At 45.4% G+C, this 25,048-nt stretch overlaps 1 protein-coding gene across 3 annotated transcripts; it reads right to left on the reverse strand.

Moving 5' to 3' along the window:
- Nucleotides 1-844: 844 nt before the first annotated feature.
- Nucleotides 845-25,048, reverse strand: OPTN (optineurin). Of its 3 annotated transcripts, none has more exons than XM_082310139.1 (14): nucleotides 24,945-25,048; nucleotides 24,017-24,196; nucleotides 22,015-22,217; nucleotides 19,409-19,567; nucleotides 17,927-18,003; nucleotides 15,689-15,820; nucleotides 14,459-14,543; nucleotides 11,226-11,341; nucleotides 10,407-10,556; nucleotides 4,742-4,835; nucleotides 3,911-4,069; nucleotides 3,082-3,212; nucleotides 2,054-2,133; nucleotides 845-1,822 (listed from the first exon to the last, which is right to left on the reverse strand). In XM_082310139.1, the coding sequence occupies exons 2-14, from the start codon at nucleotides 24,180-24,182 to the stop codon at nucleotides 1,701-1,703; spliced, it is 1,674 nt and encodes a 557-aa protein (XP_082166265.1). In that variant the 5' UTR covers nucleotides 24,183-24,196; nucleotides 24,945-25,048; the 3' UTR covers nucleotides 845-1,700. The 3 variants fall into 3 exon arrangements, with proteins under 3 accessions (XP_082166265.1, XP_082166266.1, XP_082166264.1); XM_082310140.1 differs by lacking the exon at nucleotides 24,945-25,048 and adding an exon at nucleotides 24,517-24,632 and having other exon boundaries at nucleotides 15,689-15,823; XM_082310138.1 differs by having other exon boundaries at nucleotides 846-1,822; nucleotides 15,689-15,823.

Consider the following 25,048-nt stretch of genomic DNA (forward strand, 5'->3'; position numbering starts at 1 on the left):
TCAGGCTTCCTGACTCTGGCAGCCCAACGCTTCTGAGACCACTGCTCTCAGCACTGTGATGTCAAATCAGGGAACATTCAGGCTTATTATAACGTGCACTTTGAAGTGGAAGGGTGAGCCACGAAGTAATAGAGTGATACGAAAAATAAAGTGTTGAATTTTCACATTCAGGCTGTGTGATCATCCCAGCCTGCTCCTTCTGAACACCGCGCTCTCAGTTCTGGCAGTTGGAGTGAGGTGGACTGGCCACAAACGGACCTTGCTGGTGCCCCTCCGTGAGCCCGCCAGACCTACCACAGAACAAGGCGGCACAGATCTAACGACGGGGTTGTAGTGCGTCCTGGCATGTTTGCTTCCAGAAATTCAGTTTTGAACAGTGGAGGAAAAAAATAAAAATCTTTCCCTACACCAAGGTTGGCAGATCAGTCCAAAACCACTTAGAGGCTTCCTTCCAACCGGGCAGTGCCTTCGTTTCTTCAGCAGGAAGACGATGCCCTAAGGGGACACCATTTTGGCTGCTCAGAGGTTTTCGTGCATCTCTTCCTTCCCTTCCCTGCCCGTTTCCAACAGTGCCAACGCCAGCTATGTGCAAAAGACGTGAAACTTCTCATTTGCACGGATCCCAACAGTTTGCTCGAGTTGTTTCCTGCCGATCGTGCTGGTTCGTATTTTCTTAAGAGTTGTGTGTTTTCCTCCCTTATGCAATGACAAGTTAAGAACTGTTTTTTGTTGAGATAAAAACGCCAGTGAGAGCAAGAACAGATCTAATACATACAGTTCTTTCTACACGAGCTTTTCAGCCATAGGTATTTACAATCCCGTTTCAGCCTCCAAAGCATTCACAGGCATAGATAATTTTATACTTAGAATAGATTTATTTTGAGATGTGAAAATCCATTATACTCTTCTCTTTAAATTAGGTTACATCCCTCTCAGCTCCTTCTAGCACAGTACTGTACAGGTTCAAATGAATTTATTATAATAAAGAAGAATCAGCACAACACCTTAAAAACGAACAGTTCTGTAAAACCAAGTGACTTAGGTACACCAGGAGCTACACATATCAGACCTAAATGATCTGTTTTAAACCTTACCCACATCTGGCTAAAGCAAGAAGTTATGTAAGCCATCAAAAATGTAACATCAGATTAGCATGGTCACAAGGGCAGCAATAAAACTGCCATCTGGAGAAAGAGCAGGGTTCATTTCGAATGCTCGAGGAATACAGCACTATTCCGTTTTGCTGGAAGCTTCTCGAACAGCTTTTTTAATGTATTATTTTCCTGATCTATAGTGTATGAGAGATGAAGTATTTACAGCCTCACAGTACTTTAATTGATCAGCATATATCCCATCTCCCTTCTGACTTCAGTGATTTGGCCCCGTTCTGCGGGCCAGCCATAAGAGCAGAGCACATCAGGGGAATGTTGCTTAAAGATTTCATAGCAGCAGACACACTGGGAGTTCTTTAATGTATCCATGTTGTTAACCTATAAAAATGATTTTCCTAAAGCAGATTAAAACAAGATTAGTGAGTACAGGGCAGGGTAGGAGTTTTACCCTTTTCCCACTGAATTAATGAGAAACCCCCTGAAAACCTCCTTCGCAGGATGTAGAGTTGAGCATTATTCGAGCAGGAAGAAAAAAAAAACGTGTTTGGCAGGTGAAATTCCAGAAGATGAAGAATTGGAGGGCATCACTCAATTAATGCAGTCCATAACGTGAATCTGCAGTGTGTCCAAATCAGGTAGAATTTCTTCACATTTGGGACATGAATAGATCGAGATATTCCGCTGCTCTGGCCAGTCTTGACTACCAGTTCCTGCAAGCAGAGAAGATAAATGATTACCTGTTATGTTACTTGATTTTTCCACTCTTTTTCTGGAGCGGTGGAAAGAGGACTGGCAGCTTGCTCCTAACAGCCAGAGAATCACGTTCTCTGCAACTACCCAGCTGCCAGAAGAGCCACAGGGGAGCTGGGGAGCTGCTTGCAGCCAAGCAAAGCTGTTTGAAACTGAACACAGCAGGGCCTGGCCCCAGGAGCTGACAGTACCTCTTTGGACAAGGCGAGGTGAGTGTTCCCGATCTGGTGCCCTGGCTCCGTGGCGATTCTGCATCTCTGCCAAAGAGTTTCTGAAAATAAAAAAAAATAAGTCAAGGGCTCTGAAAAAAGACTGAGCAAAAGGTATCTTCCCTTTGTCTCCAGAAAATCTAAGAGGTTTCAAAATAAATCAAAGGATTTGCAAGTAAATCATGTCAACTGGTCACGCGTTTAGTTCACAACTGCTGCTCAGGAAGAGGACCTGGAAACGCTGCTGCTTTGTGAGATCGTGCCAGGGTCCTGCTGAAATCAGGGTCACACAACTGACGCCAGCAGGATTTGTGCAGCTGCACACCTAGGGATCTGGGCACACTTCTCTGGAAAACTCCGGGGACTCTCAGCTATTCAGGGCGAACTGCAAATTTGATTCAAGTAGAGAAGCAAGTTATACCAGAAAAAGGGTTCAGTGCACAGTTAACGCGAAATGTAACTTCAGTCTTCAAATTCTGGGCACTCTTCTCCTACCCATGGCTTCCACAAGAGGAGTGGAGGACACATGGTTAATACTTTTTTTTCTCTTTTACAGCTAAGAGTGCTAAAATGGTGCGATTCCGGGGTATCGCAGTACTTGAAACTATGGGTACTCACTCACCACTGCCACCTGGAGAAGCAGCAGATATCCCTGGCACACGTGTAGCAAGCTTAGCTGCAGTTTCACCACTAAAATTGAGGCCAGAACCCAAAGAAACTCAAAAAAAATCAGCAGGGAAAATTTACCAAGTATGAATCATCCAAAGTAAAATCTTGCTAAGGCACCCAAGTAAGAACTAACGCGCCTTACAGAGATCCTATCACAAAATTAAAATGAGAAGTCAGCCAACTAATTTTTCTTCTCTTTTAAAATTAAAATTAACCAAGACATAAATGTCTGCAAAGTTGTTTGCCTTTCTACTGAGATGCTAGCAAGACAATGTCAGTCAACTCCAGCACACAGGGTAACAAGACAGTCCAAAGGCAGCTCAGCCGAAGTCTGTTCTCACCGGCCAAGATCTTCGAGGTTTTGCTGCTCTTTTAGCAGGCAGGCCAGCTGGACAGCCAACTGCTCGTTCTCCTCATGGATCTTCTCTCTTGCTGCCCTCTCAGCGTGGAAGTCAGAACAATAAACCTCCATCTGATCAGAGACATGAAATTGTGCTGAGAATTTGTAACTTAGACTGAACCACAGTCATATACGGTATGCCAAAATAGCAAATCTGTACGATAGCCTGCATCTACTTAAAACAGCCCCACAGCACCTACACACTGCAAAGTGAAGTGAAGCCCTGCACTACTTACAAGGTGAATCAGTAGTTTCTGGATTCTGTATAAGATACTTCAAGTGTCTTATCCAGGACACTGCTATTGCCCTCTGCTGCACAGAGGCAGAAATGAGGTACGAACAAGCAGTGAGGAGGTGACTTCATCGATGACACAGATAAATCTGTGGCACAGACAGTGGAACCGGGCCAAGATGTCAGTTCTGTGCCTTAAATGCGAGGCAGACCCTTCTTAGTCACTGTTTACACATACTGGTTTGAGTAAAATCATCCCTAAAACATAGGCAGTGATTCTTAAGACAGTGGTTTTAAATACACAAACACATCTATTCCCAGCTTTTGTTTGTTGTGCCAGACTCCAGCATACACAGTTCCTCCTACAGAACCGTAGGATATGGTGTAAAGGCTCTGCAGGGATCTGCAAGGCAGGCCGAGCAAGGGAATTATGCTTTGGAATTGAGCAAGCAGATATTCAGTATTCCAGAGTGAGCCATTAAATGGTTTCTGAATACTGGGTGGGGGAACCAGCCAATTTCTGAAGAAGAGCCGATACCTGAGCACGGAGCACAGCCATGGTTTCGAGGTCCTCCTCTTGCTTAGCAATTATCTGCTTCATTTCATCTATCTGGAGCTGCTTTGCAGCAAGGGCTTGTTCTGCCAACTCCACCTTTGCATTCAGCTGTTCCACCACAACTTTATCCACTCTGTCCAGCTGCAAGGAAGAAATATGATTATGAGACAAACTCTGCATACGACACTGCTTGAAGTGAAAGTTTGCTTCTTACTCTGCCTGCCCTTGGAAAAGCTTCCAATTTTGGTCATCGCAGGAATTTAGACTAAGCCAGCAATGGTGATTGATATTTTAATTTAAAGATTAGGTTTGAGCTTTCAAACTACATTGTATCAAGGTAAAAGAGAACTCCTTAATGGACACTGCAAAGGAAGTTTTCCCACTTTCCAAAATTATACAGAAGAATCTGGCACTTCCATGGAGCCTCAGTTACGAACGAGACCTCGCTGTGGCAGGCATGCTGTTTAAGATTACAAAAATGTTTAGAGGTCTACCTTCCCATATTTACAAATTATGCTGCAGGAACACCTATATGCCTTTGCATATCGCTGAGCTCTAAGGACTGGACTCCACACTGCAGTGCAGATTAGACCTTGTCTAGAAAACACCATGGAAGTACGGATGTGTGGATAAAGTTTTCTATAATTGACAGCACAAGATGTATGTTTATCAGAGCAATGCTGCTATGCTGCATACTGTATTATGTGGAAGGGATGACAGTTGTTCCCTGCCTGAATTACTTCCTAGATACATTCTCCCATCCCTTCCCACTCCCCTCTCATTAATTATGATTTCTTCTTGTGATGAGTTTACCTCTTTGAGTTTCATTTCATCGATTCTTTTCTTTGCCTCAGCGAGTTCAGGAAGGAGTTTGCTGTATGTATCCTGCAAGCTAGTAAATCTTGCCCTGTTTATAACAAGAAAAGAAGTGAAAGTTTGAAACACTGAAAAATTCTTTGAAATCTAAATAATCTGTTAGAACTTAGAAAAAAAAAAAAACACCACCAGCTCCTTGAAAACGAATCTGCATTTCTGATGAGAAAAAAATCATGCTCCATGTCTCAACATCTCTCTTCCAATGAGTTGTGTGCTGCTCTACCCATGGGCTGAGTCCAAACAAACGTCCTTACTGATCGTCTGCATTTCAGATTGAAGAATTCATCATCCAATATTTTTATATCAAGCTCACAAATTCTGTTCAAAATTTAACACCTCTCTTAGGAAGACATCCAAGTCTTGACTCAGAGACTTCAAGTGAAGAGAATTCATCACGAGAATCATAGAATGGTTTGGGTTGGAAGGGACCTTAAAGACCATCTGGTTCCAACGCCCCTGCCATGGGCAGGGACACCTCCCACCAGACTGGGTTGCTCAAAGCCCCATCCAGCCTGGCCTTGAACACTTCCAGGGATGGGGCACCCACAGCTCCTCTGGGCAACCTGTTCCAGTGCCTCACCACCCTCACAGTGAAGAATTTCTTCCTTATATCTAATCTAAATCTACCCTCTTTCAGTTTAAAGCCATTACCCTTCGTCCTATCATGACATGCCCTTGTAAAAAGTCCCTCTCCAGCTCTCCTGTAGGCCCCCTTTAAGTACTGGAAGGCTGCTATAAGGTCTCCCTGGAGCCTTCTCTTCTCCAGGCTGAACAACCCCAACTCTCTCAGCCTTTCCTCACAGCAGAGGTGCTCCAGCCCTCTGATCATCTTCATGGCCTCCTCTGGACTCACTCCAACAGGTCCATGTCTTTCTTATGTTGGGGGCCCCAGAGCTGGACACAGGGCTCCAGGTGGGGTCTTACAAGAGCAGAGTAGAGGGGCAAAATCACCTCCCTCGCCCTGCTGGCCACGCTTCTTGTGATGCAGCCCAGGGTACGGTTGGCTTTCTGGGCTGCAAGTGCACATTGCTGGCTCATGTTGAGCTTCTCATCGACCAACACCCCCAAGTCCTTCTCTGCAGAGCTGCTCTCAATCCCTTCATCCCCCAGTCTGCATTGATACTGGGGGTTGCCCTGACCCAGGTGCAGGACCTTGTACTTGGCCTTGTTGAACCTCCTGAGGTTCGCACGGGCCCCCCTCTCAAGCCTGTCAAGGTCCCTCTGGATGGCATCCCTTCCCTCCAGCGTGTCAACCGCAACACACAGCTTGGTGTCATCGGCAAACTTGCTGAGGGGGCACTGAATCCCACTGTCCATGTCACCAACAAAGATGTTAAACAGCGCCAGTCCCAATACCGACCCCTAAGAAACACCACTCGTCACTGGTCTCCACTTGGACATCGAGCCGTTGACCACAACTCTTTTGAGTGCAACCGTCCAGCAATCCAAGTGGTCCGTCCGTCAAATCCATGTCTCTCCAATTTAGAGACAAGGATGTTGTGCGGGACAGCGTCACATGCTTTGGACAAGTCCAGGTAGATGACGTCAGTTGCTCTTCCCTTATCCACCAATGCTGTAACCCCATCGTAGAAGGCCACCAAATTTGTCAGGCACAATGTGCCCTTAGTGAAGTCATATTGGCTGTCAGCAATCACCTCCTTATTTTCCATGTGCCTTAGTGTGGTTTCCAGGAGGATCTGCTCCATGATCTTGCTGGGCACAGAGGTGAGACTGACAGGCCTGTAGTTCCCCGGGTCTTCCTTTTTTCCCTTTTTAAAAATGGGGGTTATGTTTCCCCTTTTCCAGTCAGTGGGAACTTCACCAGACTGCCATGACTTCTCAAATACAATGGATGGTGGCTTAGCAACTTCATCCGCCAGTTCCCTCAGGACCCGCAGATGCATCTCATCAGGTCCCATGGACTTGTGCACCTTCAGGCTCCTTAAATGGTCTCAAACCTGATCTTCTCCTACAGTGGGCAGTTCTTCATTCTCCCAGTCCCTGCCTTTGCCCTCTGCGACTTGGGCAGTGGGGCTTGAGCACTTGCTGGTGAAGACTGAGGCAAAAAAGTCGTTGAGTACCTCAGCCTTCTCCATATCCCAGGTAACCAGGTCTCCTGTTTCCTTCTGGAGAGGGCCCACGTTCTCCCTATTCTTCCTTTTATCGCTGATGTACCTAGAGAAGCTTTTCTTGTTGCCCTTGCTGTCCCTGGCCAGATTTAATTCTATCAGAGCTTTAGCTTTCCTAACGTGATCCCTCGCTGCTTGGACAATTTCTCTGTATTCCTCCCAGGCTACCTGTCCTTGCTTCTACCCTCTGCAGGCTTCCTTTTTGTGTTTGAGGTTGTCCAAGAGCTCCTTGTTCATCCATGCAGCCCTCTTGGTGTTTTTGTCTGACTTCCTCTTTGTTGGGATGCATCGCTCCTGAGCTTGGAGGAGGTGATCCTTGAATATTAACCAGCTTTCTTGGGCCCCTCTTTCCTCCAGGGCTTTATCCCATGGTACTCTATCAAGCAGATCCCTGAAGAGGCCAAAGTCTGCTCTCCTGATGTCCAGGGTAGTGACCTCCCTGCGCGCCCTCCTTGGTGCCCCAAGGATCTTGAACTGCACCATTTCATGGTCGCTGCAGCCAAGGCTGCCCTTGAGCTTCACATTCCCCACCAGCCCCTCCTTGTTGGTGAGAACAAGGTCCAGCATAGCACCTCTCCTCGTTGGCTCCTGTATCACTTGGAGAAGGAATTTATCATCAACGCACTCCAGGAACCTCCTGGATTGTTTCTGCCCTGCTCTGTTGTCCCTCCAACAGATATTGGGGTGGTTGAAGTCACCCATGAGGACCAGGGCTTGTGAACGTGAGGTTGCTCCTATGTGTCTATAGAGGGCCTCATCCACTCCGTCCTCCTGGTCGAGTGGCCTGTAGCAGACCCCCACTATAATGTCACCTGTCCCTGCCCTCCCTTTAATCCTGACCCATATGCTCTCGGTCAGCTCCTCGCCCATCCCCAGGTGGAGTGCCATACACTCCAGCCGGTCACTGACACAGAGGGCAACACCCCCTCCTCATCTCCCCTGCCTGTCCTTCTTAAAAAGCCTGTATCCTTCCATTCCAACACTCCAGTCATAGGAGCCATCCCACCATGTCTCCATGATGCCAATAAGATCATAGCCCTGCAGGCATGCGCATGTCTCTTAACTCCTCTTGTTTATTCCCCATGCTATGTATGTTTGCATTTAAGGCATTTAAGTTGGGCCCCGGTGAAGCTGACTTACTGGCTGGAGTGGCTGGAATTCCTTTGTGCTGCTCTTCAGGTGCTCTCCTGCTGACCAGTGATCCTTCTCCAGGCTCTCAGCATCTATTGCTGACACTGGCATCACACCGGGAGGAGTAGGATGGACTGAGGTTCCCCTCCACCGGCAACTTTAGTTTAAAGCCCTCTTCACCAGCTTGGCAAGCCTATGGCTGAAGATGCTCTTCCCCCTCTCTGGCAGAGGGACCCCATCAGCCCCTAGCAGACCAGGTTTCTCAAAGTGAGTCCCGTGGTCTAAGTAGCTGAACCCCTGGCTGTGGCACCAGTCCTGTAACCATTTGTTGATTCGCCAGATTTGACTGGCTCTTTTAAACCCCTTTTCTTTGACCAGAAGGACGGATGAAAAAACTACCTGCGCTCCAGAGTCCCTTACTGCCGCTCCCAGGGCTCTGTAGTCTTTCTCGATACCCCTCAGACTGCTCCTGGCTGTATCACTGGTGCCCATGTGAAACAACAGCAGTGGATAATAGTCAGTGGACTGTATGAGGCTTGGTAGTCTCTCGGTGACATCCCTGATAAGCCCCCGGTAAGCAGCACACCTCTCTAGAGTGCATCACTCGGCAAATGGGTGCCTCCGTTCCTCTCAGAAGCGAGTCGCCTACGACTATCACCCGTCGCCTTTTCTTAGTTGCGCTGGTTGTTACACGGGGAGCAGATCGGGCTGCCTTACTCAGCTCCAGCGTCTCTCCTGGTGTGACAAGTCTTTCCTCTTCAGTCCGCAGAGCAGTGAAGTGGTTCTGCAAGGACACCTCAGGCTTCAGGGGAAGTCTCTTCCTCCTGCTGGTCCTTGCCGTTACAACCGTTCATTCTGCTGCGTTATTGGATACCCTCCCTTCTGTGCGTGCCGGTGGGGGAGTTTTTGGCTGTTTGGCCGTGGGCTGTGTGTCCACTGCAGACTGCGCTTGAAACCAGCTACTTAACTCCTTCTCAGCCTCCCTGATGTTATGCAGCCTTCTCACCGCCTCCTGCAGGAGGTCCTCCACCTGGGCACAGCTTTTGCAGGCAGGTCTGCCGCCTGTCCCTGCCCCAGGGGAAAGGTCTGGGCACTTCCTGCAGTCTGAGGTCTGCACTGCAGCCTCTCCCTTCCGCAGCTCCGTCTGGGTGGAGGCATCGGCCACGACTGGGGTAGATGGTGCAGACCCCCCAGCCAGAGCTGCAGCCTTTGCTCTCAGACAAGTGCCCACCATTCTGCCTTGAGGGTCAGGTAGGATGACCTGTGCCAATGGTCACAGAACAGTGCCCAGTTGCTGGGTTATGTGTACTTCAGGTCTCCCAGTTGGCCAGTGGAATGCCCCTCCTTCGAAGAGGCACCCTCCCTGCGCACCCTCCTGCGCAAACTGCCGCATCATGCCCTGCCTGACACCCCACGTCCTGTTTGCAGCACTCCTGGTCGCTAGCGCTCCCTGGGGCTGATTTTGTGGGAGCAGGGGGTGGCTGCTGTTACTCCTGTCCCCACCCAGCCCTCGTCAGCTGCTCTCATGAGAGCTGCCAGCTCCTGGCAGGGCTCTGCATTCCCCTGGCGTTTCCCTGGCTCAGGAAGCCCCCTGTACGCCATGATCCCTTGCTCCGCTGTGGAATGTGCCTGCTCCAGAGCTGATTGCCTCTGCGAGAAGAACCAGACACAGACTCCAAACGTAATAAGCAGCTTCTCCAGCAGCTGAAGACAGGTCCTTCAGGCAGTTCAGCCTCTCTGAACAGCTTGGACTGACATTTTCACACTCCTTACATGGATTCCACATGAAAGGGAGCAGGGAGCCAGAGCAAACAGTGAGTCTCTTTACCTCAGCTTCACTGCATACTTACCTCTCTTATTTGCAAATGTATCGTAGAGACCATAGACCTCTTTATTAACATAACTGTCTCATCATTGTAACCACCTGACTTGTCCCTACCCTCCAGGCTGTGGACACATTTACCCCTGCTAGTCAATGGGACAGCTCTTGTCACTGTTCTGCTTCCTCTGCTTGTACATTATACCTGACCCTGTTCTGTCTTTGACTTTATGACAAAAGAAAGATACAAGTCAGAGCTTACAGCTCAAATTTTCTTAAGTGGGGGGTTCACTAGACAAGAGGATACAATTTGAGCCTGATGTGGAGACTCCAGATTCAAAGTGACACAGACACCGAGGTGAATGCAGGTTTCTAGTTCAGGCTCTACAAACATAACATGGCTTCAAAGGGTGCAGAACACAAACTCGTATTTCAGATTCAATTCCCCTTTGGCCAGGTTCGCTTGGACTTCCCTTCCTCACTGACAATACCTCGCTGAAATATAAACCCAAGTCATACTCACTTTTCTTCATGTGTCTTGGCTTGTTCCAGCTTGACCTCTGCCTGCATGCTCTCCACCTGAAGTTCCAGTTTCTTGATGGTGTATATTAGCTCCTGCTTCTCCTCCAATTCTGATGCAGCAGCCGAGCTTTTCCTTTCCAGTACCTGGCACCTGACAGAACAAGGAAAAAAGGTTGATCTCTCCTGTTCATCTTTTCCTGATGGATTTGGCACACTAGGCATAAAACAAAAAGAATCTTTGTGTGGTTCACTTTAAAGGCTTATTTTGATGAAGAACAAGGAAAGACAATAATGAATCTATACTCAACCATCAGAAAACAAAGGTACTGAAACCAACACTTACTTTCTTAGTATTAAGAACTGGAATTTGACAGAAAACTAAGCAACTAAAGGGAGGATCTTATAATCATTTTTTATAACCTACACATTTGGTCTTCAAAAGCACAAACAGTTCATGTGAAAAGGGTCATAACTAGGTCCCTTAGCTTCTTCCCCTAAGACTAGAACAGGGGTTGATTATGTGAAGGAGAAAAGAGGAAAGATTTGCCTTTACATCAGGAAGGGTTAAAACCCAAATCTTAAAATTCAAGGCACTGGGGTTCTATTTGTAGAACTAGGTTGGCAGCTCAGATTTTCTGACAATTACTGTATTCCTGTACTTTCATCTCCGCTTACAAAGAAGCAGCAATCTTTTACAGCATTTCTATGAAACAGACGTTTAAGTTGGTATTGGTAGAGCTGGTGAGTTTCCCAAGGTGGGAGTTGTCATACAAATATACACTGGGTGTCACGGCAGAACTTCTGTTCTTCTGAACCTTACTTTTCTTGAAGTTTCTTCTGAATCAATTCTGCTTCTTTTAACTTCTCATGGGCTTCCTGAAGCTCTTTAAACAGAGCACAAACTTGCAAATTCAGGGTTTCTACTTCACTGCCAACCTTTTAGAGAAAAAACAAGGAAAATTACATACGGACAATTCAAGATAGGAAAGTTGCAGGCTAACTAAGAGATCTAACGAGGAAGTATCATTCTTTCTCTAGAGGAAACAGCGTAAGTCATTATGCACTGTTACACTCTACACTCAATAATAAGGCCCATCCACAAGGCTTCACCATTACCAATTATTCCTAAACATGGCAGAACCTCATTTTGACTTAACACTTCCATAAAATCCAGGTGCCTCAAAAAACAACACTATTACTGACTTTCCAACATTGGCTAGAATACATCTCATGCAGATGGGAAACACGTCTACATTTTCTTTCTCAGAGTTCACAATTTAAAACACGCATGAGCAGAGCAGGCAGACGTAGTGAATACTGCCAGTCCTCTAAGCAATAATTATAGTCTGTCAAGGAAACAAACACATGATCGATCCCTAGGTAGGCTTCCAGTCTGCTAGCATCAATGAGCTCTTCTGAAAGAGGTGTGACAGCACATGTGGAACAGAAGCAGCAGTTTGGAAGCAGAGCAGTAGAGGAGGCAGACTAAAACCTTAGACTTTCTCTTCCCAGTTATATCCTGCACTGGGATTACCCCTTCCATTCTAGTTTCTCTATTCTTGTTTCGTGCAGGAAGCAGAGAACATGGAAAGTTTTATGCATCGTTATTTCAATTATGCATGAAACGCCTCCAGCCAAATGGCTCTCTCCCTACACACACCAGCCTCTCCCACCCCACACGCATGAGGACTGGAAGGCTTCAGCTCTTGACTTTTTGAAGGAGAAAATACAACCCCAGGTGGTAACTCTGTTACCGTTTATTCATGAATCAACTTTGCAAACCAAGAAGAACATGACTTCTAGTAAAACTGTAATAATTCTTCTTGCAAGTCACTGGCCCTCTCATTTGGGCTTTAGACCACAGGAAGATCACTGAAGGATCCTAAAGACGGGCAAAAAGCAGGAGGAGGAAAGAAACAGCAGCTGTGTTCTCCTCCAACCCAAGACACAAAGGACACATATGAGTTTCAATTCTTAAAATATATCCCCACACTCCAGAAGACGTGAAAACTTTGACTCCTGCTGGTTTGTAGTCTCTGGAGGTACATCCTGGAGCTTTCCTAAAGAAACATCTGAATCTCATTATCATGCTAGCATCAGTTTAATTGTCCCTAGCACTCTAATTTTTACTGATAATGTCTTATCTCATCAAATGCACGGAAACTCTCCAGTCCAGCTTGGGAATGAGCTGGGTGGCTGTGACTAAAAAGATACCAGGTGTATCAAGAGCATGCTGCTGTCCTATTTTCTTGCAGAAAAGCTCCTGTTTTCTAACAGGGAAAGTCCACAACTTCTTCTACCATCATAGCTGCAAAACAAGCCACAAAAGTATTTTATGCAGCAATCCAACTAATCCAATCACACTCACAGATGAAAGCACTGATTTTTGCAAGGTGACGGCATTTCAATTTGCAGAAAAATAGGCATCAGTAGAAATTGCCTTAACAGAAAACGTGTCCACAAATGAAACCACATATCACTGGCAAAAGTCTGACTTCTAATAAAGCTGCGCTGTGAATTCTTGGTCCCTGGTGAAAGCCACCGTAATTCAAGATATTTTACTTAATTGGAACGCAATCAATCCATGCTTCTGGAAAGCAAGTCTGGCAGCCTTGCTGAAAGAAAAAGCTAACCCAACTCAGAAAATCCCACCCCACAGTACAGACTGTCTCTTCCCAACACCCATTTCTTAGCCTGCCCAGGAAAGGAGCAACACCTAAATCATTGCCTCCTAGATCTCTGCTTCTGGGAAGCTTACAAGCAACCTCCCAGGGAAGGCAGAGCAATAACTGCAGTGGGGCTTTAAGATGACTTGCCTCAGGAGACCTGGCTGAGGTTAGTGTCCAGCTGCTGTCTGGCAGAGGATGTGCTCTAGCCTCTTCTCTCCCAGCCACTCCTCACTCTCCAAACACAGCCAAAGCAGGTTTGAAAAACTTTTCCTTCTCTCCCAGGATTTCTTCAAATGCAGAGCCCTCAAATGGTCCACACTGCACCCCCACACTGTTTCATTAAAGATCTATATTTTACAATAGGGGGAGATAACATGAGCTCCACTGACAAGTGCCCTCTTGCTATGCTGACCTCAGTATCAGTACTTAGATGAGGAGCATCTGGCTCAAGCTGTAACTCAGGCAAAGCTGAGATAAAAATACTGGAAAGAATTAACTGAGGCATCATCTGCTTTCCTTAGAAAGGACATCTCTTGGCCTGACCACAAACTGGTCTAGTTTAACTAAGCCAGCCCTGCCCTAAAATACTTGTCCTGGCCTTCAGAAGGGCTCAGGTCTCCAGCAGATCCCACAGCATATTTGCTAGCCCCACGCACCTCAGACAACCCACACTGCCTCATATACAGGCATTCTTAGTTGCCTGTGTTATGGAGTTGAACTGAACCTGAATGGGTCTCCACTGCTATGGGAGCTGACGCGCTTACCTCACACGGAGACGCCTACGACGGTAGGCACATAAATTTACGTGTCTGAATCTGGAGCTGAATCCCAACCCCAACATCCATTCAAACCCTTAACTGAAAACAACAGGACTGAGTTTGCCTGGAACTGTGCCTCAGTCCAAGATAGTTATGTGCCACCATTGCAATACATCTCACCAAAATCATGAAAAAACCCCAAACCAGGTGCCATATGAGCTCCACATTTAAAGTCTGTTTTACAGTATGCTGTCATTAGATTCTGATCCAAAAGCTGACCTAGCCAGCAGTGAGGAAATTCACCCAGTCTAGAAGACTTTCTGGAGCTAGAAATGACTGCATCTCTCTCTGTTCAGTGGGCATGGCCAGGGCAATGAGGTATACCTGCAGTTATGCCATGCTTCCCTAATTCTTGGCCACCAATCTCCCCCCTCTTTGGTGGCTGGTGTAATTTGGAACCACCTCTAAGATATGGATTGGAGAGTTCAAAATTCACTTCCATGCCCCGTGCAGGATATTTGCCCCTTGCTCCCTAAGTGCAAGTGGAAATCTCGGCCCTGAGGTTGTTGGCCTCAAGAAGCAAGCTGTACGTTGTTAAATCTTGGCTCAGGAGGACAGGTACTTACGGCCTCTGAACTCTCCTCTTCTTCCTGTTCAGTTTGTGTCCCACTCTCCAGGCAGTTGCTGGTTTCCTTCTCCAGCTTTGACAGTCTGGAAAACAGAAGGATCCAACAATAACGGATTTGGCCTATATTTAAAGTGAGATTGTGACTATTCAAGGATTTCATGCAAATGATGTACTGTCTTTCTAACATCACAGCCACAAACAAGAGGCAGAATTGAAAGCACAGACATGCAGGAAAGCCTGCACAACCATGGGGGTTCCTGAAGCACACAGGACACCCAGCCTGTATATTTAATTAAAATGGATGTATAAGCCTGCGGGTGTGGTGAATCACAGTGACATTCAGTCCACAGTGATCAATCTTTGGTACAGTCAAAAACTGCTAACCCTTTGGAAATGGGTCAGTCTGTTCACTGAATCCAGTAATTAATATTGCCCCTATTTTCCTTTGGTATTTTCAAAGGCTGAGATTTCCAAGAATCGTTTGGCTATGGCTCATTACCTCTTCTAGGAAGACCACACAGAAGCAATTACCATGACACCAACCTTTCATGGTCGATAATGTCCAGGAAGTCTTACTCTGTCTCTGCGAAGTGGGGATTTGCAACAGCTACTGCTTAGGCAATTTTCCACGCCTGAACAGTCATGCCGATTTATACCACTAGAACTGAGCTGAGATGGACCCTCATGCAGGTCTCACCGGAAAAACTCTCTCTTAGACAAGTTTGGAATTAAACTTATTTTAGACATTTCTAAGGAGCTTTTCCAAGCTCAGGCGTTGCTAAATGTAGCCTGCCAATATCACGAAGAGGACTGTAATCCCTGACTTATACATAGTGATTTGCTTAAGGCCCCACACGCAGATGACTCATACAAACCCAAATAACTATGGAGGAGTGAGTGGAGAGAACATCCTCAACTAGTCATCATATCATTCTGACATAACCTGGGGAAAGTTCGAACCCAAGAGGAAATGGGTAACTTGTCTTGATCTGTGGTGCTATAGGAAATAATGATAAAACATGGAAACCCTTTTGCCCATAGAAGAGAACCTGTGGTTTATCCCTAGAAGGACTACCACAAAAATAAGTTATTAATACGGACTGCTCGGGAAATTCCCCATCCAGGTCATACTGACATTTCAGCTTGTCTTGGATCAGCCACAGACTTGATAACTGCAGCAGCCCTGAAAGAAAACAGCTCCAAATGTTACCATGCACCTGCTTCATACCTCTCTTTGTGATCCTGCAGCTCCTTCTCAAGTTTTTCCCTCCTCTGAGTTTCATTTCTAAGGCAGCAGAGCAGCTGGCTCACAGTTAGCTCCTCAGACTCCAAATTCTTCGATTCATCTGCAGGTTTGCTCCTGCTTCAAACCAAACCAGAAGTAAGTAATGACAGCTATGGTTGTACTAGGGCACTCCCTTATCCGTAGTTTTGGGACCCAGTCTGAGAGGCCACCATTTCACACGGTGCTGAAAAGCAATGTTCTGAGCAAAGGGCTCATTCCCACAAGCTGCTAGCCACAGTTCCTGTGCGTGCGAATGCAGTCCTTGCTTTGTGCAGTGCTCAGAAAGTCCCCGTCAAGTTGGGGGAACAATTTAGTACTTAAGCAAGGAAAGGAAAAGCAGTCAAGACAATACAAAACCCAGTGCATTTATTCTGACCTACTTTGCAGCTCCTTCTGCAAAGTGCTGCTCTCTGTTCCCAAAATAACTTTTTTTTCCCAGTGAAACATGCAACGTTTCTTATCTCTGTCTCATTCCTTTCCAGGAAAAGAAGGCAAGTTCCACCAAAAACGGTCATCAGAAATTGCTTTCTTTTCCAGTAAAAAAATCTCTTTGATATTTCACCTCCATCATGTTCTATAGCTCTTTTGAAAATTGCATTATGCTACTGTAGAAATGAACCAAAATAAATACAACACCCTCTGAAAAATAAGGTAAGTTAATTTCCTGGTGATAAAATACTGTGTTTCATTCTCTCCATTTTTATGTCCATCTAGAGAGAAAGTAAAAATCCCCTAACTATATGGTAAGATAGGCAGGTTATATACACTACACTTCAGAAGCTCAGCTGTAAAACGGCATGTTTTTTATTTTGCTTTTGTAGTTCAGAACAGAAAGTAAAATGTAATCCTTTATGTGCTCCTGAGAGCTAGAAATCTTTGGTGAGCAAAATTCAATACCCCAAAGACAGTGTTCTGCCAAGGTATTTTAAGTAAATAACTTTTATCAGGGGATTTTTAGTGCACCGTTCTACTCTTACAGAAATAAACCTGTCCTGAGTGGATCACATTTCTCTGAACCTGTTAACAGCACCAGTCTAAAGTTTCAACGCTGCACAAAGACACATGGTGACACAGGAAATATTTTAAGAGGTATATATACCTCCTGTTCTTGTAGATATGGCCCAGATACTCATCAAAAGGTAAGCAAGTCCCACAGAGCATGTCTTCTCGTAACCAGAGTGTTCTCACAAGCCACCGCTAGCAGCAAGCTGAATACTCGGTCTGTGGTCAGCAACCCTCTGTTTCATCCATGACCATAACTTCCCCCCCTCCCCGCCCCTTCAACTTCTTAACTGCATGCTGAGGGACAAGTTTTCTATATCATTACATTAAAACTCTGTTCTCCCTTGCAGTGACACAAGGAATGATGGGTTTAAGGGAAAACCTGTACATGGAGCACAGCTTTCTGGCCTGCTATGCCCTTAGCATTTTCTATATCCTTTCCTTCCAAAAGCAAAGGCCACGAAGTAAATAAGAGAGTTCAGCCACAACCATCTAGCTGCTAAATTGGGCAGTATCCAAAATGGAAAGTGTAATAGTATCAGCTGTCTATGTCCATGAGGAGTAAAGGTTCAGCTAGGGGCAAGAAAGTCCCTTGTGCCCTCAAGCTGATGTAAAGATCAAATTTTGAGAAGTAACCTAAACAGAATGCTGGTGTCTTAAGCCTAGTAACCTGAAAAATAAGGACTACGTTATTGCACTGTCTACCCCACCACGATACACTTTATACCAAGCACACACAAACAGAACAGACAGGGTTCAGATCTGAAAGCCTACAAGACCTCTGATTCTTACCAACATCATTATAATTGGGTAGAGGACAGATACTCTATCAGATGGTCTCCAATGACTAGAAGGGAGGGAGTCCCTGCAGCCTCTATCTTTATCTTTTCTGTTTGGCCACCCTTAAAAGCCTGAAAAGTTGGCAAGTCAGCATGTACAGAAATGCCAGAATATGCACTCCCTCTTGTCAGCTAGTGAAAATTGGAAGGAAAAATGCCAGAGAGCTGAGGGTCTTTCTAACATGGTAGGAAGGTAGGGCTACTGCAATGGAGGGATGCAAGGCCGCAGAAAAAACAGGATTTTCTAGCACATTCCTCATAAAAAAGTACTTCCCTCACATTGAAAACAAAATACATTGCAGAAATCTGAATCACAGACATCCCACAAGAACCTACATACATGTAGACAGCAACGTTACTGGTCGTTTCACCACTATTCTCTTGATGTTCCTTTGCAGTTCTATTTATTTCTCCTTCCTAGGAAAGAAAAAACACTATTAGCTTGGTATTTGGACTAAGCAGGACATAGTTTTATTTACTTGAGTTAAGGAAGGAAGAAAAACAGGGAAAACTACTATCCTGGCAATAAAAATAAATAAAAACTCCACAGATCAGTTTCATGTTTGGAAATTCGTAACTTAAATACTTCACATGCCTTTCCCTGTATCTCTTCCGGACTGGTCAGAGAAGAACAACGATGAGATTTGGCCTTCTCCTTTCATCATCAACTTCCATGGCCACTCTCCCCTATGAAGATGACTGGGCACCACACAGCAGCAGCCAACATCACTGCAGGTGACTTTAAATATAAGCCTAAAAACCACTCTCCTGCCTCCCAAAAGAACTGCGCTTCCTTCCCGCTACAAAACTCACTCCTTGATCTTCATAGCCCAAAGGTGAATCTTTGTAGCAAAAAAAGGAGAATGCATCCTTGAAGGTTTCCTGAAGTCTGAAGTTTTCTTCAACAACTCCAAACAAGTTTTAACTAAATCCTCTTAATTTCTTGTTGCACTTGTACTTTCCAGAGAGGGATCTGCTATTATGGGGATAGCGGAGACCCACATTTTCACATTTTGCCTGTGAACATTTTTCAGATACAAGAATAGTAGAAAAAGATTTTTGTGCCTCTCAGGAACACTCTACAGCTTTGCACTTAGTTTTGTCTGCCTGCATCTCTACATATCTGTCAGTAGAAAGTGAGCCCCGTTCTCAAAAGAAAATGCCCCCTCTATGCGTAGGTGTTGCCCCTTAACAAAACGTAGCACAGATGTTCCCAGGAATTCCAACTAAGGTAAGACTCTTAACATTTTGAACTAGTCCGAAGTCACCTGCTGGACCATGCTGTTTTTTCCAGAGAATATCTTTAGTGCGATGCAGGCTAGCTATGAAATTAATTTACTCTGAGCATTAAAGTGGAAGGACAAAAATAAATTCCAAGTCCTTTACCACTACATCTTGTAATGCACAAGCGCTCCATGTCAGGTAACCTAAGAGACCACAGAATCATAGAATCATTTAGGTTGGAAAAGACCTTTAAGACCATCGAGTCCAACTGTGCAACTCTTCTCCCAAATCCGCCGCGCCTATACCTTGTGGTACTGCTGTTGCTGGCAGTTTGTTGTTCCCTCTCAAAGAGGCATAAAGACTTTTCATTGACATGGGTACAGAGTCACCCTTTCTACTAAAGCAAAACAGGGTGCTAAATCCCTCGCTGTAGAATGTCACCAAGTAAACATTGTCACCGTAATTACACTCAGACCTGACTTCCTCATCATTTAGCCTGGTGCAAGAAGAAAATTCAGTTTGCAAAAAAAGAAGGACCAAGCTGGAACCAAAGTTTCTGGCCGCAGGTCACTGTGTTCTTTTTATTCCCCTCACTTACGTTCATCCCAATCTCCACAAAGGAATCCTCTGCTGAGGAGATGTTCAGCTTGACCTGCAGTTCTGAAATGATGGCTAGCAGATCTGCCTTCTCAGCCTGGAGCCGCTGCACCTGGGATTTCAGCTGCCTCGCTTCCTTCTCGGGAGCCATGCAGCCCTCCTGGGATAAACAAACCTTGCATTAGCCAACCAAAAGGAAACACCAGCCAAGGAGCACAGAGCCTGAACATAAAAAGTGTCCTGCATCCCTTCTTCTCTGTTTAGGTTTGCCTAGAAAAACCCAGTGTACAGATCCTTAAAATATGCTTTGGCCCACTAGACAGCAAGAAGTCTAAACTGTGAAACCAAGTTCATCAATTGATGAGCATCATGCTTCTGGAAAACATGGGCCTGGTTCCCTGAATACACAGATAATTAGGATGTAAATCTTTGGCCGAATCTATGCCTCTCACTACCACGTAGGGTCTCAGCCAACCTACAGAATTATTGTCCAGAATTATTTTATTTTTTCACCCATATCCTTATTCCTCTTTTCCCAAACCTACCTAAGATTCTAGGGAGAAAAGACCAGTGGGCAGAGAGCTTTTCTACACACCCCACTTTCAGCCTTCCTCCACCATACAACTTCTCTGTACCCTATCTCCATGTATAAATCTCTCCCTATATCCCTTCCCTTCCACAAAGCCTCTGTCCCTGAGAGATTCTCCCAACCGTAATCTCTCCTTCCAGTCATGACCATCTCCTTCACCTTCTGCCTCTTCCCATTCCCCAGGATCCTCAAAACTCCTCTCTTACACCTCTACATAACCAGGAAGCCTCAATTTTTTCTCTCCTTTAGATGCTTCTCCCCATTATGAAACTTTCCCTGTGAGTTTGTTTCTTCTTCATTTTGTAATCTGGGCCTTCCACCTCCTGGTAATGCCTTTATTACACCACGTACCATCAATGTAAATTCTGGACAATTCCCGGAGTCTGAACTACATTCTAATCTATCATTCATGCCAAATCTCCAAATTCTTGCTATGCTTACAGTGTCTCTCATCCTGCAGTACCACCCTACCCACCTGACTTGCTGCTCTCTCTGACTTTGCGCTTAGGCTGTAAGAGGATGCAATTAGAGTCAGCTTCAGTGAAGGAGAGCGAGCTTCACAGCAACTTGTGCTAACACAGGTACGGTTTTGAGAGAAACCCTCCTATGAGTGCTGGTTTATCACTAGGGGAGGCAACACAATACATCTGTGATTTACTTTGAGTGAAACAGATGTCCCTTAACAGTGGCAATAGACTATAGTCTATCTCAGTTAATAGTAAAACACAGAGGAGAGAAAAATTAGACTAATTTAAAATTATTCTTTCTGTCAGAGGAAATTTTTTATGCTCTTTCTAAACAAAAAAAAAGTAAAAGTAAAAACAATTAAAGTAGAACTAAAGCATTCAAGACAGAAGGTCATTTTGGCTTAAATGACAGTCAGCCTGAAAATCATAATCAGAAATGAAAATGTTGCTGTCTAAATTACAGTTACCACTGGCTGATAAAACTGCAAAGAATCATAGAAGGATGAGTGCTTACTCTATGAAGCTCTTGGAATGACATAATTAGAAGAGATTCATTTTTACTTATCCGGATGTTGGATTACTCAAGCAGGTTGGATCACTCTGTCAATAACATACTTTAAGTATTCGAAGTACCAGAAGTTCTAAAACAGGTAGAGGCAGAATAAATCCTCTACTTCCTCTTCAAAAACTATTCCAGATTTATGAAATTCTCAGTTTCCTTGAGAATCCTGAAATACAACTTTTAGCCTGTGAAGTAAAGATTGTGTAAGTAATGCTTACACAATCACACTATTTATACATGACTTTCTTTCCCCTTGTAACTTCTGAACTTATTGGCCAATTTTGATTTACATGCTGAAAAGTTTCTTACACAGTTCCATAAAATAGGCAGTCAGGAGAGGAAAGGAGACTCTACTAGTGTCTCTGTTGAGAAAAACGCTAATACTAAGCAATCACCTGCAATGTTAGAAATGATGTGTTAAAGAGCCAAAGTTAAGGCAGAGGGTCAGACTCAAATGGGGCAGCAGAAGTACAGATCTAATCTGACCTCAGTAGAAGAGTTTTCATGAGAGGAGAATGATATAATAAAAACAGATGGCAGGTAATTTCTTTTTTTGCTTACATGTCGACTTCTTCCTGGAAACACAAATACAAAAGCAATTAAATGATCATGAGACAGATAATCTAACAAGCAAAGGGAGGGATAAAGTCAAGAGACAGCCAACAGTAAACAAAATAAAGAATGAAAAGTTAGCAAGAAATGTTAATTTCTTGTTTCTTATGTCAAGAATGTTAATTATTACTGTTAATTAAATGTTAATGGCAATGTAAATTATCTCAGATGTGGCACTATTTTCTGTTACTACACTCTGAGAAGCCTCACTTTGTAAAATACGTCAGGCCAAGACCTCTTGTATTGGATAAAGACATAAGCATAAGGATAAAAATTGAGACGTTAACAAATCTCCAAACCTCCCAGTGTGATGAAGGGGCTGAATGCTCCAGACTTTCAATTCAAAAGTGTGTCAATCCAACCAATTCCTTATTTACCATTTCAGCTCCTTCTTCTCTTTCCTTTAAGCTCTGAAGTTGTTGCTGTAGCTGTTCATTTTCAATGCACTTGGCTAGCAAGCACTGCTTGGCCTCCTTAAACTTTAACTCGTAAAATTCTCGTTCTTCTTTCTGCTTCTCTCGCCAGACGGAAAGTTCCTCATATCGGTCCTTCATAGCTTGGTTATGCAACTTCATGGCTTCTAAACGACAGCCAGAGACAAGACATTGATTCACATGAATACTCTGTCAGTGAAACAGCAGATTTCCACTACGCTGAGCTCAGCACTCTTCAGTATCACGTGGATTAGCAATAACTGGGTATGAAATGCAAACCCCCTTCTCGTCTACCTTAAATACCAAACCAAAACTAAACTTCCTATATCTGTTAGCACTATAATAAATAGCATTAAATCCACTGCTGAAATCACACGCCCACACTCTCTTACTGCTCGACTTATTCCTAAACCAAGAAGCAGAAGTTTCCTTTACGTGATCAACCCAAATGAAAACTACTGAACTGAGATTCTGAAACTACTGAGACTTGGTAGGGAAAACAGACATCTTAGACTGGTAAATTACTGCATGAAAATGGATGCTATCAAATCAAATGTCTCAAATATGCCCAACAATGCTCTACTTGAACATTTGGTTAAGATTTGATTGAAAGCATTGAAAAAAATATACCCAACAACTTACAGCAGTCAGTTCCCCCTGGCTGGGAAGCCATACGTATGTAACAAAGTCAGTATGTAACAGCAGCAGTCTTACTATTCCAAAATGCTTACAAGATTTTTAGGAAGAGTCAATTAAAGTATTTCAGACTTGCTTTTTTTAAAAGCAACAAACCCAAAGCCAGTTGCTTGAAAATCTTTTATACATTGTATTTTCCAGTAAGTTCCATTATCTCCTGATGTCATATTATAAACAGCCAACAAATCCTTCACGTTATGTAAATAAATGTAGCTCTGGAGAATGATTCTGCAAGGTCTGAGTTACAGCAGCTGTAAATATGGTCCTGCAACATTATCGTATATGATGCAGGACCTTTTAGCAAAATACCAGAGGTACGTCTAGAAACAACTCTCCTGCCAGATACCCATGAGACTCCAAGGCAGAGAACTTGGACCAGGTCCAAAAATGATTCAGGCGGAATTTAAACACTAGTGTAAAATCACAGCAAACAAGATATGGGACTTCGCGCTCTGCTGCCATGTAAACAGTGAGGTATCTCTGTCTTTTACACAGAAAATTCCCAGATCCCTTGAGTTTTGCTCTATTGATTTAAAAAAAAAAATTTGTATCTGACACTTAAAGTCCTGGGATCCAGAAGGAAATCTATCTCACTTGAAAGAGTCACATCTTTAGGCGTTTTCAGGGAATCCTATTGGTTTCTCCCAGATAGACCCTGCCATGGCCACCACTTCCTTTTGAAGTACAGAAGGTGCTGCCACATCTAAATGTTCATAGTCGTTACTACACACACTGCAGGACAGCCTGCTCTCTGCCCGAGAGGATACAGCTCCTTTCAGACAGCATCCCAACCCAAACTGTTCTGGGCATTGTGCATTACCCACCCCTCCTGATGCAGCTATGGCAAAACATTAGTCTGTCTGTAATGGAGCTGCCCGACAGTCCTAAAATACAAACCAAAAAAGCTTTTAGAGGTTGATGAGCAAAGAGCCTGTCATAGGAAGAGATTTTTCACCTTGCCTCCTAAAATACACAGTGCTCTACTACTTGTACATGTAATTCTAAAGCAAATAAGTCACCCATACATTGGGCTGTTCTCCCCCTGATCTTCCATACTGATTCAATCTGATGTGTCCTATCAAACTGGCCTTGCCACTTGCAGAGTCATTTATACAGCGAATACTACCAAGGTATAAAATGTTATCCAGCAAGGGCAAATGAGCACGGAAATCATACTCATAGAACAAAACCCCCCACAGAACAGACTCAGGGCTTCTGCATTTCAAGACCAGTTCACATGCACATTCACCTTTTAACTCATTGTTCTCAGTGATTAGTTCTTTCATCTGTTGTACCATCTCTTCTGGGGTGTAGGTACTAAGGGCAGGGGCAGCCATGCTGTCCGTTCCGTTTTCCATGTTACTCCTCAGATGCTCTCCATTTTCAGCAGGATGACTCTTCAACTTGCTGGACATCTCTGAAGCGTTTACTACAAGGTTTGCAAAGAGAAAACTCTTGATTTCTTGCCCAATAAATATTTATAAAGAAAACATAAACACACCTTCATGTTATGAAGACAAGCAAGCCACACATCTTGTCATAACACCCAGGCACCTTCTAACACCTCTGACCCCGCCACACCAGAGCGTCCCTGGGTCTCCATATCCCATTAACCCCTCACAGACTGCATGAATAAAGCAAGTGATCCCTGAGAGGTCTCTCGGGCTAACCAACCCTTCCTCGGGAGCCCCCTCCCCTGGCGATGGAACAAGAACCCCCCTCTCACCCACTCTCCCCTCAGTCCCTCACCAGCCTGACAGTATTTGGGGAGGCCGGCAGCTCCCGGCCCTGAGGAGAGCGGGCTCCGACGCCCGCCCGGCCCCGACAGGGCCCGGGCCGCCGCCGCCTCCCGCTGCCGCGCCCGGCCTCAGCTCCCCCCGCCGCTGCGTTTCACGCCGAGATGCCATTTCCGCTGATTTTTAACTTTCATTTTCGCTTTCTTGACCCCTTTTTCCTTCTCCACCGCACGCCCGCCACCCCGCCGCGGCACCGGGGGGGGGCTGAGGCGCCCGCACCCGCCTCTGCCCAGTCACGGCCGCTCCGTCCCGCCGCAGCCCCCCCGCCCCGGGCCCGGGCCGGGGGCGGCCTCCGGGAGCCGCAAACCGGCGCTCCCCCGCTTGCCCTTCCCCGGCGCGGCCCGCCCTCCCCGCAGGCCCACCCCGGAGCCGCCGACTCACCGGGCGAGCCCGCCCCAGGCCACCGCGAGGGAAACCGGCCACCGGCCGCCGTCCCCCCGCGCCGGGCTCCCCTCAGGGGCAGCCCCCGCCGACCGCCGCCCCGC

The sequence above is a fragment of the Platalea leucorodia genome, assembly GCF_965183815.1.
Source record: "Platalea leucorodia genome assembly, chromosome: 4".
Taxonomy (NCBI): domain Eukaryota; kingdom Metazoa; phylum Chordata; class Aves; order Pelecaniformes; family Threskiornithidae; genus Platalea; species Platalea leucorodia.

Excerpts from the sequence above, each read along its gene's own strand:
- OPTN (XM_082310140.1), bottom strand. The coding sequence starts at position 24,182 with ATGTCCAGCAAGTTGAAGAGTCATCCTGCTGAAAATGGAGAGCATCTG. Across the intron at positions 18,004-19,408 it reads TTGTGGAGATTGGGATGAAC|GAAGGAGAAATAAATAGAAC; the intron begins GTAAGTGAGGGG and ends TTTCTTTCCTAG. Across the intron at positions 10,557-11,225 it reads CAGAAGAAACTTCAAGAAAA|GTGCCAGGTACTGGAAAGGA; the intron begins GTAAGGTTCAGA and ends TTGTTCTGTCAG.